The 13,990-nt window shown below is 46.4% G+C and overlaps 2 protein-coding genes across 5 annotated transcripts in view; both read right to left on the bottom strand.

The window, feature by feature from the left end:
- Nucleotides 1–432: 432 nt before the first annotated feature.
- LOC148897323 (ladderlectin-like) lies at nucleotides 433–3,103 on the bottom strand. Its single transcript, XM_088996388.1, has 6 exons — nucleotides 1,821–3,103; nucleotides 1,725–1,752; nucleotides 1,569–1,654; nucleotides 1,367–1,477; nucleotides 743–842; nucleotides 433–670 (listed from the first exon to the last, which is right to left on the bottom strand). The coding sequence occupies exons 1-6, from the start codon at nucleotides 1,881–1,883 to the stop codon at nucleotides 597–599; spliced, it is 462 nt and encodes a 153-aa protein (XP_088852514.1). The 5' UTR covers nucleotides 1,884–3,103; the 3' UTR covers nucleotides 433–596.
- A 1,314-nt stretch (nucleotides 3,104–4,417) lies between these two features.
- The window catches only part of kcnj11l (potassium inwardly rectifying channel subfamily J member 11, like), a 46,791-nt gene continuing 37,218 nt past the window's right edge, over nucleotides 4,418–13,990 (bottom strand). The window contains exons 2-9 of one of the 4 annotated variants that reach the window (XM_088996380.1): nucleotides 12,039–12,101; nucleotides 10,813–10,950; nucleotides 10,543–10,723; nucleotides 9,548–9,707; nucleotides 8,882–9,133; nucleotides 8,368–8,637; nucleotides 7,494–7,701; nucleotides 4,418–6,846 (exon numbers count right to left, since the gene is read on the bottom strand). In XM_088996380.1, the coding sequence (XP_088852506.1) occupies nucleotides 6,455–6,846; nucleotides 7,494–7,701; nucleotides 8,368–8,637; nucleotides 8,882–9,133; nucleotides 9,548–9,706 (1,281 nt within the window). In that variant the 5' untranslated portion in view covers nucleotide 9,707; nucleotides 10,543–10,723; nucleotides 10,813–10,950; nucleotides 12,039–12,101 and the 3' untranslated portion in view covers nucleotides 4,418–6,454. Of the gene's footprint in view, nucleotides 6,847–7,493; nucleotides 7,702–8,367; nucleotides 8,638–8,881; nucleotides 9,134–9,547; nucleotides 9,708–10,542; nucleotides 10,732–10,812; nucleotides 10,967–12,038; nucleotides 12,102–13,990 lie in introns of those variants that run through there. The other 3 variants (XM_088996377.1, XM_088996379.1, XM_088996378.1) reach the window with 3 other exon arrangements.

Consider the following 13,990-nt stretch of genomic DNA (forward strand, 5'->3'; position numbering starts at 1 on the left):
TCTAATTTTAAGCAGATTGTTTACTTCCACACAGTGTCGGTGTTCAAATAGCCGACATGTTTTGGCGACTACTTCCGCCTTCGTCAGAGTGCTATCAAGTCGACACGATGAACTTAATACAACGAAATAGATTCTCGGGTGAAGCAAGGAGAGGGCCATTATAATCAAGTACAATCAAACATTGGTTTTCAATCATGATCCGTTACAGAAAGCTGTTCGAATACCAATTTAGTTGAAAACCAAAACAACATTTCCCATTATAACCAATGTAAAGATTGTTAATCCGTGCTGTCTGTTTTTTTTTCTTCTTCATCGATATTGAACAATACAAAGACGCTTGCTCATATTGGAATTCTACATGAGGATAATGCGTCGGTCACAATGAGACGTGACACCAGGAAGTGACGTAGAAGGAAGCGGAGCGGAGGTGAGTTGAGCGGTGATGGGCAATGTCTTGATTTATTTGAAAGAGAGATTATTTTTGAGCTGGCCGTTCATGATAACGGTCAAGGAAAAGAAACAAAGACAGCACTCAAGTTAGGCCAGGTGTCATTGAGGTCGCTAGCTCGCTGGCGAGATGGGAGCAGCTCCGTCCGTCACCACCGGGGCGGCAAATCCCTTTTGCAAACGTACGGGAACTCCCCCGTACACAGACCATCTGCCCACAATCCTGCCGGCCGGCGGAAATATTCGGCCTTTACAAATCTGAACGGGACTCTCTCCACAACACATTTTCACTCACCGCTGAGGCTACCGACACACGAACCGGCGTTATCGGGTTGACCCAGCCCAAAATTTCGGAAATCGTCTTCGGTGCCGTCGGTCCAGAGGAACACACCGTCCTGGGACAGACACAAAGACCAAATGTATTTTTCGAAACCGGAAGAATTTAGCCAGTTAGCTAAATAGAAAGAGCACTAGCTATCTAGCTTGTTCGCTATAGATGAGCATGGAATTTCACAGGTTTGATTTGCTTTCACAGGCCGAATAAAATGATGTGGCCTGGCCTTGACTTGGATACCTGTGGAGTACAGGTACCATCCGACTTACGACCGGCTCGACTTACGACCACCAGACCCTGTTTTTTTATTTTAATTCTACGACTGGCACAGTCTGACAATTTTGGCCAGGCAGCCAGCCAGCATGTCACTGTCGCACAGCAATCGACCCGTGACGGCATCGGAGGGGGGAGTGTCCACCAACGCGCGACCAGGACTGGAACCGAGCCGGACAGGCGTCGGCGCTATTCAGTCTCTAATCAACATTTTGAATGGATTTTGACTTGCGACCAGTTGGTTGGAACGGAACACGGTCGTAAGTCGGATCTTACCTGTATTGCTCATGTGTTGTTGTTTTTTTTTTTTACCTCAATGGCATCATTGAATCCAATCCAGACGACACCCAGTCCTTGAAGAAAACTATTTTCCACGGCGCTGTGGATGGACGCCAGATGCCCATCAAGAATGTTGCAGACGCTCTGACGGGGGGAGAGCGGTTTTGGGTTCGGAGTGAGAAAATGGACGCCAGAGATTTTTTTGGCCTGCAGATCAAAGTGACCTTCGCCTCACCTCGGCGTCGGCGAAGTTCCTCGGGTCTTCTTGTACGATGTAGCAATGTTGGTCCAGGCGAGTCCAACCCTTTGGACAGCCGTTGTCTGCCGCACAAAAGAGAATCCTTCAAAAACGACAATGGTGGCATCAAAGACGTACCATTGAGGGTCCGACCTTTTTCTTGAACGACGACCTTGCACCACTGAAGAAGAAGAAGAACAAAATGAGACGGCGGATTGCGCAAGGCCAAAAAGCGAGTCGGGGACTTACGGTTCCGGTCGCCAGGAGGCCGAGCCCCCAAAGGAGAAACAACGAGAGACTGGCCGACGCCATCTTGGAAGCCAAAAACTGGATGAATTTCAAGCGTTGCCCCCCCTCTAGACCCCCAACGTGCCGATGGAGGCTGAACAATGAACGCTCCACTTGCCTTTGCGCTGGTTATGCTGGGGGGTTTTGACGCCTCCTTTTTATGCTCCACTTTGGAACTTGCGGAATGTCATTTCTTCTGTCAATCATGTCGACGCCCAAACATAACTTGGCAAAGGACTTTGAGGGCAAAGCCAAACGGCAGCTTTTTGTCACCTCAAACAATAGCGTTTGTCCTCAGAGGAGCGAGTCGCTAGCTTATGCGGTTGTAATTTCACACATTTGATTTGCTTTCACGGGCCAAATAGAGTGATGCGGCGGGCCAGATTTGGCCCCCGGGCCTTGATTTGGATACTGGTGATCTAAGGGATCAGCCAGATAGCTGAATAGAAAGTGAGCTAGTTAACTTGCTCGTTAGCTAGCTAGGTTGCGAGTGACTTTGACTTCTCCAACCCGACTGAGAAGCCATCGAGCATGCGTGCCTTGTCCCGAAATGGGTACCAAAGACCCAAATCACTTGGGTTCTACCGACTCACTCACGTGAAAACAAGCTGGAATCTGTTTCGGTAGCTCGCCGCATATTTGTCGCTTGTGCAGAGCGAAGCGGATTTATGTGGGACAGGACATGTGAGACAATGTCTTTTCGTCAATGGACGCTACAGCTTCTTGTTTGCTTTCAACATTTAGCTTGTAGTAGACGTACAAATTGCACCATGACGTCCCCGATCCACTGCTGACATGGATGCTTTGATCCTCTCCTCTTTCAACTAGAACTGCTTCGTGTCATCACAAAGAGGGTACAGCAAGTCCTGAAGAATGAATGAGTCTCTTGTGTCTTTGTGTTGTCATATTTGTTATTTTTGTTTTTCCCAAGATGGCGGCGCGTGAACGCGCAGCGGCTCCCCTCTCCTGGCAAATTGGCGTTTTCATGTTTATTACGTTTGTTAAAGTCATTATAAGTGCCTTGTATTCTGGGTCCGAGAGGACAGTCATTTCATCTGTGCTGTATGTCATGCATATTAGCATATTTGACAATAAAGCTGATTTTTAAATTTTTTTTTTCACATGTAATAACAGGGGCGGCCCGGTAGTCGAGTGGTTAGCACAGCGGCTTCACAGTGCAGAGGTCGCCGGTTGGCGTCCCGGTCCGGCCTCCCTGTGTGGAGTTTGCATGTTGTCCCCGGGCCCGCGTGGGTTTTCTCCGGGTCCTCCGGTTTCCTCCCACACTCCAAAAACATGCATGGCAGGCAGATTGACCACTCCAAATTGTCCCTAGGTGTGAGTGTGAGAGTGACTGTTGTATGTCTTTGTGTGCCCTGCGATTGGCTGGCAACCAATTCAGGGTGTCCCCCGCCTCGTGCCCGAAGACAGCTGAGATAGGCTCCAGCGACCCTAATGAGGAAGAAGCGCTACGGAAAATGAGATGAGATGTAATAACAGTAATAACACATTTCATTTCACACGCAAGTTCTGGCAGGGCTCCTCCTGCTGCTCCTGTTTGACGACGCTAGCCGATAAAAGAAAGTGTGAGAGAGAGAGTGCCCATTTTGGCTTCCAATTAACTTTTGTTTTCACGTGTATGTTTGTGTGTGTGTGTGTGTGTGTCGTTCCCACACGTTGAATGTTGTTGAAAGAAAGGATGATGGAACACGCTCTCACAGGTTTTTGCATCCATCAAAAACACTTGGCAACGATACTTGTTTTCACTTCATGTGACAAAATGTTTCAACAATTCATCACACGTTTTCTTATAGCACATGAAAGTGCATTTGAATAGCATTCAAATGATGTCTAGATTATGACAAATAATAAGGAAAGAATGGCATTTTTAATTTTGATGAGGGAATTTTCTGCCTGTAATGTGACACAGTTAAAACAAGGAAAGCGACTGTGAGCGACTTCTTTAATAGTTTAAACCAGCGGTGTCAAACATATGGCCCGCGGGCCGGACCCGCCCCCAAGCAGGTTTGATCAGGCCCGCAGGATTTTAAAAAGTGGAAAAAAATGCACAAACGCCATGGAATTCATATTTTTAAGGAGGTGCAATTCAAGGATTGTCCACTAAGTGGCAGAGTGGTGCTGTTTCAATCAACGTAAAACCACAAACTTTTTTTTTTCACGGCTTCAACATCTCCATCAGCCAAAATGTCAAAACATCCGAACGGGGAAAAGTAGATGACGCGACAGCCCGCTATCGTTCACCTCTCATCTAAATAACTTAAGCCAATCTGCGTACTTCCACCTCCGCAATATGAACGGTCTTGGCCCGTCTCTCAGCCCTCGCACCACTGCTATCCTCGTTCATAGTCTTGTCACCTCCCGGATTGACGATTGCAATTCACTTGTGTTTGGTGTCCCTCAGAAACCTCTCCGCAAACTTCAAGTGGTCCAGAATTCTTCAGCAGAACCTCATCCTTTCACCACATCACCCCCGCCCTCCAAGAGCTCCACTGGCTCCCGCTCAAATCTACAATCCAACTGAAAACAGAATCAACTTGAAAATGCTTCTTCATACAATTCAAGCTATCCATAACCTTGTGTGCCCCCATACCTATCTGCCCTTCTTCAAATTTCCTTCAGATCCTCTTCCTCCCTCCAACTCTCTGTGCTCCCCCGTGCCCGTCTCAGCACGACGGGGGACAGAGCTTTCAGCTGCTCTGCCCCCAAACTCTGGAACTCACTTCCTGCCAACGTTGCCAACATGGATCCTCTTCCCACCTTCAATTTAAAATGGCATTTTCTGTGTCGCTTTATTTCTTGTTTCTATTAATCATTGTCTTCTATTTATTGTAGGGAAGGACAACTCGTAGGAGAGGCTTTGGAGAGAAAGTCAGACTGAGATGGTTTGGACCAGATGTCCAGGGGAGAGAGCGACTAGAAACCGAAACAGCATTTTCCATTTCAATCAATGTAAAAATTGTTAATCCGTTCAGTCTGCTTTTTTCTTTCCAAAACCCCAAAATTTTTGCTTGCTTGAAAGCCGAATTGTTCAAAAACCGAAACAGCATTTGCCATTTTAATCAATGTAAAAATTGTTAATCCGTTCAGTCTGCTTTTTTCTTTTGAAAACCCCCAAATTTTTGGCGGAAAACCAAAGTGGTGACGAACTGAGACATTCAAACACCAAAATTTGACTGTATCTTCAAGACATGTTATTCATTTCATGAAATAACTTCAACCAATCTTCAACGAGTCGGAACATTTGTGGAAGAATAAATCAATGAAAATCTATTTATCCGGCCATTTTATTTAGATATCTATTAGCTGGCTAGTTAGCTGTCTATGAGTGGGTTGAGTGAACGCTGGCGCGTGTGACTGCCGCTGCTCACCCCACAGAAAAATTGACCCTGTGACTGTAAAGTGACCTTGAGAGTTTTGAAAGGCGCTTAGAAATCCAATGTATGATGATGATGATGATGATGATGATGATGAATCAGAATCAGAATCATCTTTATTGCCAAGTATGTAGGACACACAAGGAATTTGTTTCCGGTAGAACACGCTGCACTAGTATCGTTGTCAAAAAAACTGCTAAGTCCTCGAGAGTGGGTAGGGCGGTGCCAATGATTTTTTCCGATTTTTTTTGATGATGATGATGATGAATCCGGTTGGGCAAAGTGACCCGATGGCGCTACAGGTGGCGCTCTCCGCCGCTACAAGTGCTCGGACTGCGAGAACGTCCACGAGTGCACGTACGAGGACGCCCGCCTGACGCTCTGCGTCCAAGGTAGGCGGCAAGACGCTGCGGCGGTGCATCCGCTACAAGGACTGCCAGAACTGGCGTCCGTCTCAGATGTTTGCGGCCACGTCGCCCTTTTCCTACCGCTGCGGCGACAACAACCTGCGCAACTCCGGCGCTGCGCTACGGGCGGCCCCGCCCGGATTGTCGCCGGTGCTGATTGGTTGGCTGCTCGATGCGACGGTTTGCGGTCTGTGAGGTCACCTGACCTCAGGCCGCTTGTTATTAAAAAAGAAAAAAAGGTTGTCTCTATCGTCTCACGTCCAATCGCATCCACGCCGCGCGTGTGTGTGTGCGCGTTTGTATGACTGCTTTTGTGAGGACCACTATTTATACAAAACGTGAGGACATTTTTCACAAGTGACACACACAAAGTCGCACATGCGTGCACAAACACACACGCCAACGCATGTGCGTGTGGGTTTGTATGACTACTTTTGTGAGGACCACTATTTTATACTAAACGTAATGAGGACATTTTTGACAAGTGAGGACTTATGAACACACACACACACAGGCATGCATGCACGCACAGACACGCGGATGCATGTGGTCCTCACAAAAATAGCCATACAAACTCACATGCACACACACACGCACACACACATGCGTATGCATGTGAGTTTGTATGGCTATGTTTGTGAGGACCACTATGATTTTAGACCATTGGTAGTGAGGACATTTTTGACAAGTGAGGACAAACAAACAACCAAACACATACACACACATTAAACCGGTGCCCACCCCCCGATGGGTGGGCACCGATCTCCCACCGTCGGCGCCCGTAAGAGAAAGCGTCTCATTCAGGCGTCCGGCGGCCGATGGCCTGGAGCGGGACGGGCTCCGCCTCCTCTCGGGCGGAACCAGGCTCCGCCTCCTCCAAGGCGGGGTCATACCAAGATGGGGAGGCGGCGCCGCGGCAGGCCCTCCCCCCTCGCCGGAACCCGGCCCGCGCCAAACCCCAGCCCTGCGGCCGGCCGTCGGAGTCCCGGATCCCGCGCGCCCGTTCCAGTTGTTTGGCGCTGAGCGGCGACATGCGCACGGCCAGCGTGTTGCCGAACTTGGAGTAGTCGACGCAGTAGCGGCCGTCCTCCTCGCTGACGATGGACACGAAGCGGCGCCCCCACAGGATCTCGTCGGGGGTGTACGACGTCCTGGCCTGCATGCTGATTCCCGTCGTCTCCACCACGCCTGAACGCAACGCCAACCGTTGACCAAACGTAGCCACCGCTAACGCTCACCGCCACTCCATTTTCTTCAGACTTTTAAGAATAATAGTCATAATACATTTGATGACTCCTGGCAAAATGAGCTATCTCGCTAGCTATTTGCTAACTAGGTCCCTCGCGGGCCATCTAGCTAGCTATTAGCTATATAGCTATATAGATGGCTGGCTACCTAGCTACCTAGCTAACTATTACCTATCTATTGGCTAGCTCGCTAGCTTTCTATCTATTTGAGTTACTTTCAGGTTGAGTGAACGCTGGTGCGTGTGGCTGTCGCTGCTCACCCACAGAAAAAAACTTATCCTTTGACTGTCAAGTAACCTTGAGAATTTTGAAAGGCGCTTATAAATTAAATGTATTTATTATTATTATTATTATTATTATTATTATTATAAGCTAGCTAGCCAACTAGCTCACCAATAGATAGCTAATAGATAGCCAGCCAGCTAGCTAATAGAAAGCTAGCTAGCTGGATAGATAGCTAACAGATAGCCAGCTAGCTAGCTAGCTAGCTAATCGATACAATCATGTTGTTGGGTTGACGATGCATGGCGATTTCCCCTTTGAGCCCCGCCCCCAACACGAAGGGCTAGGAAGTGAATGTTGACGGACCTTCCAGGATGACGATGACCTCGAGGTCGGCGGAGGTCAGCGAGTGAGCCGAAAGGTCGTAGAGCGGACTTCCCCTCTCCAGCGTGTGGCTAACGATGAGCGGCGACAGCAGGAAGACGCCGTTGCTCCTCAGCGGGTTCTCCACTTGGATGTCCAGCTGGCTCAGCGGGATCACTTCGCCCTCCGACGTCACCGTGCGACGGATCACCTGACGCCCCACAAGGCCCCGCCCCCCAGAAAGTCACAGCCTGTCAATAGCTTCCTTCGCGGGGCCGAATGCTACATTAGCATTTGGATGCTAATGACTTTTACCAATCACCAATAATAATAATAATAATAATACATTTCATTTCAAAACTCTCAAGGAGACTTTACAGTCACGGGATGTTTTTTTTCTGCGGGTGAGCAGCGGCAGCCACACACGCCAGCGTTCACTCAACCCGGAAGTAACATATTTTAGCTAGCAAACTAGGTGAAAGAAGCTGCAAGCTAATTAGTTAAGAACATAAGAATAATCCATTTGCTTCAATCCGGAAGTAACTCGGATAGAAAGCTAGCTGGCTAATAGATAGCTAACAGATAGCTAGCCAGGCCTTGACTCAACCCGGAACTAACTCGGATAGAAAGCTAGCTAGCTAATAGATAGCTAACAGATAGCTAGCTGGGCCTTCACTCAACCCGGATGTAAGTCAAATAGAAAGCTAGCTAGCAAAGAGACAGCTAATAGAAAGCTAGCTAGCTAATAAATAACTAAAAGATAGCTAGCTAGATAGCTAATTCATCATGGTGCTCGTGAGGAATATATACCCGTTGCGTTGGCTGCTGGCACATAGCTAGCGAGCTAGCTAGCTATGGAATGAGCAAAAGGACTGACCTGGAGCTGCACGGTGGCCGAGATGATCATGCTCTTGCGTAGGTCGCCCACCCTGAACATGAAGGTGGGGCGGCCATTGCGGGGCGCCACCACGGCGTTGCGGGAGAAGATGAGCGTCTCGGCCCGTCGGTTAGCCTGCGCCGTTTTCATGAAGACGCAGCCTAGCATCACCGCGTTGATGATCAGGCCCAGGATGTTCTGAACGATCAGAACCACGATGGCCGACGGGCACTCTTCCGTCACCATGCGGCCGCCGAAGCCGATGGTCACCTGGACGGACGGACGGACGGGCCAGTTTTGCCGTTAACCGAAGACCGGGGGCGGGGAATCGAGGACAAACAAAGTCGGCTCCCATTTCCGGCTCCTTGTTAGGAAGCGGCTCTCTTGGTTCACTTGAGCGATCCGGCTCTAAGAACCGGCCGGCTCGTTCGCAAACGACGCGTCACTCGAAGGAATACGCTGAGGATGCTAACGGCGCTAATGGAGGCGTCGAGAAAAGGCCAAAAGGTCCAACCTGGACTTCGATGGAAAAGAGGAAGGCGGAGGCGAAGGAGTTGATGGCGGTAACGCAGGGAACGGTCGCCGCCATCTGGGGCGTCCCGGCGCCATCTCGCCGAGGTCGGAGGTCCCCGTGGGCGAAGGCCAGCAACCACCAGACCATCGCAAACAACATCCACGAGCACAAGAAGGCCGACGTGAAGATCAGGAGCGAGTGTTGCCATTTCAGGTCCACCATGGTGGTGAACACGTCCTGGAGGAAGCGACCCTGACCAGCCAATCGCAAGCAGACATTTCATTTACAAGCTAACTAGCTTGCTAATAGGTAGCAAATAGCTAGCTAGATAGATAGATAGCTATTATGTTTCCTGACTCAAATAGATAGATGTAGCCAATAGCTAGCTAGCTAGCTAGCTAGCCAGCCATAAGTGCCTTTCAAAACTCTCAAGGTCACTTTACAGTCACAGGATCAGTTTTTCTGTGGGTGAGCAGCGGCAGCCACAGGGGCCTGCGTTCACTCAACCCGGAATAACTCAAAATGCTACAAAGCTAGCTAATAGCTAGCTAGCTAGATAGATAGCTACTATGTTTCCTGACTCAACTAGCTAGCTCGCCATATTGCTAATAGCCAAGGTGGCGAAAGGACGGGCAGCGGTTGTGTGCCGCGCCGCGCCGCGCTGACCTGCTCGCGGATGTTCTTGTGCGCCACGTTGCAAGAACCCGTCTTGGTGATGAAGCGCGGCCGCTGGCATCTGGGGCGCTTGGGCTTGGCGTGCGGGCGCTCTTCCGCTAGACGGCCCAAGTGGAAGCCGTCCGGCACCAAACCCTTCCTGGCCAACATGCTGTTGACACGGACGCACGCAAACACACTTTGCCTCTTAGCGTAATAGCCCATAACAATTATAATTATAATAATAATACATAATCATACATTTCATTTGACTATTATTGTTGTTATCGGCTATTATCCTTATTATTACTTTTATTATTGATTCATCATTACTTATTAATAACGTGTTATTATTTATTTATTGTTTTACATTATTATTGTCAACGTTTCTTATTGTTTATTCAATATTTATCATAATAATACATTTCATTTACTATTATTGCTGGTTATTGGCTATTATTACTTTTATTATTGATTCATCATTACTCATTAATAATGAGTTATTATTTATTTTTAATTATCAGTTATTATTTTTATACTATTGTCAAAATTTCTTATTCTTTATTAAATATCTATAATAATAATAATAATAATACATTTCATGTACTAATCTTGTTAGTTATCGGCTATTAGCCTCACTATTACTTTTACTTTTTTTATTACTTTTACTATTACTATTAGAATAATAATAATTATTATTTTATTATTATTATTTATGATTATTATTGGATTGGATTGGATATGCCTTTATTAGTCTCACAGTGGAGACATTTACAATATATTATTTCTATTATTACTATTATTAATGATCGAGGTTATTCTATGTTGAATTGAACGCAATGAATTGAGCCCGCGTTGAGAATCATGGAGGTTGCCTTGCTGTGTTATTCGATCGATAAGACACACACCATCGCCGAGACGAGAGCAGTGAGCTGATCACGTGCCAATTTCACCTTTCAAATGATTTGACAAACATGAAAAGATGAACGTCACGTGTCATTGATTACCTGAAGAGCGGACGATGAAAAAAAAAAATACAATTGTTCAGGGTGATCGATTTGCGGGCTCCATTTCCGCCCGCCGGATGCGCGCGGGACGACTGCCTAGTAGACAAGCCAAAATGACTCCAACACTTCCGCCGCTCTTTCAAAGTAAAGCGTCACCTGTCCGTTTTCCTCGTTGTCATTTCTGTTTGACTTAGATGAGAGGAGAAAAGTGAGGCATATGACATCGCACTTGCTTTTTTCTAAATTGAAAATATAGTGTTGATATATTACCGATTGTAAATGCTGTTGATACGTTTGTCTGTAACTGCTATCCCACAGTTGACCAGCAGTTGGCTGTGCTTTACTTTTCTTGACATTACGTTGGATTGTTGTCACTTCCGGGCTTCTTGAAGAAAGAACCGCAGTCCTCTGTTTCCAATGGAAGCACACCTTTACTACCGCAGACAAATTCCTCCCCCGTCTGTTCTGCGTACTGCGCCAATCAAGGTGATTCGGAGTGTGAGAGAATGCCGCGAGATTCTTTTCTTCGATGGACCGCGAACGCATCTCCAAAATGGACGCCCTGTTGTCTTAGATCAAACATCGGCTCATATTAAAAGATTTAGAAGATAAAATAGAGACAATTCATGGAAATGAAAGCGACGGGTTTGTTGTAGTCGCCGTATTCACGTTTGTTACTCCCGTTGTGTGACCGAACAAGGTGGAGGCAAGAAGTAGGGATGTGACATCATGTTGCAATCATAATTCACACATTTTATAAGAGCATAATAAAGTGCATTGAAATGGCTTTCAAATCATGTCTAGATTATTGTTCTATGACAAATAATAAGGAAATAATGGAATTTTGGAAATATGAGGGGATTTTCTGCCTGTAATGACACAGTTGAAACAGGGCGCGGAAAATCCTACTGGACCCTCCGCACCCTGCCCACCACCTTTTCCAGCTACTCCCCTCAGGCAGGCGCTACCGATCCATGCGCACCAAAACCAGCAGACATTTAAACAGCTTCTTCCCCCAAGCCATTAACTCTTTGAACTCTTTCCACAGTAGCCAAAATGGAACTTAGCAGTTTTTTTGACGACGATACTAGTGCAGCGTGTTCTACCGGAAACAAATTCCTTGTGTGTTCTACATACTTGGCAATAAAGATGATTCTGATTCTGATGAAAGTCTGTGGCAGAGTTCTTTATTACACTTCATACTATCGTAACGTTCATTTTTGGCAGATCTTAACGATTAAGGTACCATTAGAAAGCCTTTGAAATTCTAAACAAGAACAGAAAACATGAGAAAAGATTTAAAATATAAATAAGTAAATATCAACCATCAGATTTTCGTACCAAATCCAAAATGGCTGTCACTGAATACTCGGAAAGAAAATTGCCAGCTCTAGAAATATAGCTGCTAATGCTTCTTTATGCTTGAAATTTGGCAGTTATGGAGAAAAACATATATTCTACCACTTGTATGAGTTATAAAAATGACACTTCCTCACCTTTATAAACTGTAGTGTGAGCGCCAACTTCAATCCATTTATTTCCCCGTTTCTCATTGTCGTCTTGGGAAATTTCAAGAACCAGCATGGAGGGAAAGGTGTGTCATACGTCACAAGATGCATAGTGTGGAAAATCCCACCAAAAACCATGACGTACTTCACAAAAATGCAATGAAATACGACTGCGAGTACAGAGTGCGCTCGCTTCACTGGACAGAAACAATCGCGGTGGAATAGAGCCGACTGTAGCGTACCTACAAGAAGGCACAACATATTGGAGCGGGGCACATTTTATCTTGGTATTAATCTATCTCGCGACACCCAATCTACAAAAAAAAAAAAAAAACGGTTATTCGGCAGTGGTTCTTAACCTGTGGGGAATTTCCCACAGCTTATATAACCACTGGGTTATTGATTGTAGCAATGTGTTGTTCACAAACGGGCCGGTTCTTCGAGCCGGCTCCCTGAAGTGAACAAAGAGAGGCGGTTCTTAACAAGGAGCCGGAAGTGGCAGCCCACTTTTTTTGTCTTTTATTCCCCGCCCCCGGTCTTCGGTTAAAGCCGCACGTGATTGCTCGATATCCGTTGTAGAGGAGGGAGGGGAGAATGACAGACGCAGGCAACAGTGAGGAGAAGGCGGGGGGAGTTAGGGTAGACAGGTGGACAAATGTTATTACATTATGCTGTTATGATATTTTGTACTCGTCTGTATGATAGCATTATTAATATGAAAAGCAAATGAGTGACAGCTGATCATCAGAACAGAGTAACCACAAGGGAAGTGGAAGTTAGTGGATGCTCTCTGTGCACATGTAAATCAAGCCATATAAATAAAAATAGTTGATAGAGTGTATTTTTTTTTATATGAGTAATTCGTTTTCCACATCATTTTACATGATTTTTGGTAGTCGTTTCAAGCAACAACAACAACAAAAAACAAAAAACGGAGCAACCATTTAGGAGCCAAAAGATCCGATCGTTTTAGTGAGCCGAGCCAAAAGAACGGGTTGTCTGAAAAGAGCCGAAATTCCCATCACTAGTATGAAACACAAAGGCGTGAAAAGCTGCTCCCCGAGGGTTGTTTTCCTTCCTGCAAGCGATCCGAATGGCAGAATCAGCTCATCGGCGACCTCTGCTGCACCTGTCAGGAACTGAGACAAAGAGCGAGCATACGTGTTGAGTGCATCCAAAAGATAGGCTGCCAAATGAAAAACAAAGCCATGTCGTTTGATCGTCAAGAGCAATACAGTACATTGGGGAGACTCAACAAATTCTCCAAAAAAGACAATCAACTTCTTCTCCTTTGGGCTTTTCCCTTCAGGGGTCGCCACAGTGAATCGATGTCCTCCATCTATCCCGGTTTTGTGCATCCTCTTCTCTCACACGAGCTATCTTCATGTCAAAAAAAGACTTTATCAACATGGCAGGGATAATACTAGTAGGCCTCAATCGACAGTAGATATGCACCTAAAAGCTAGCAAGCACTCATTTGACGACAACGAGGTGAAAATCTTGGCGAAAGAAAATAGATGCTTTGAAAGGGCAGTCAAAGAAGCTACTTTCATCAAACAGCAAAACCCTTGGCTAAATCGGAGTGGTGGGCTGAGGTTTCATTTGGATCGTGCTTACAACACACTTCTTAGACCACATAGGCTTAGTTATGCGGATGAGTGATACCAGGGCAAATGGGGCAATCGGTGCCATAATCAGTCAGAACAATAGAAGTAATCAGTGTTGCCTCAGAGAATAGTCTTCTGCTCCCGCCAACCTTAGTGCAGGGACCTATCATAGCAGAGGTTTGGCACCGCCACCTCTGGACAGTAGGGATACAGTGAGACCTCAACTTACAAACACCTTATCTTACAAACGTCAAATTTCTGAAAATTAAACCTTATAATAAGCACTATTTTCATAATACACACTCACCACGGCTGGCGGAGTGATCTTGGGCG

The sequence above is a fragment of the Hippocampus bargibanti genome, linkage group LG05 (genome assembly GCF_051943395.1).
Source record: "Hippocampus bargibanti isolate YZ-2025 linkage group LG05, ASM5194339v1, whole genome shotgun sequence".
In the NCBI taxonomy this organism is placed as follows: Eukaryota; Metazoa; Chordata; class Actinopteri; order Syngnathiformes; family Syngnathidae; genus Hippocampus; species Hippocampus bargibanti.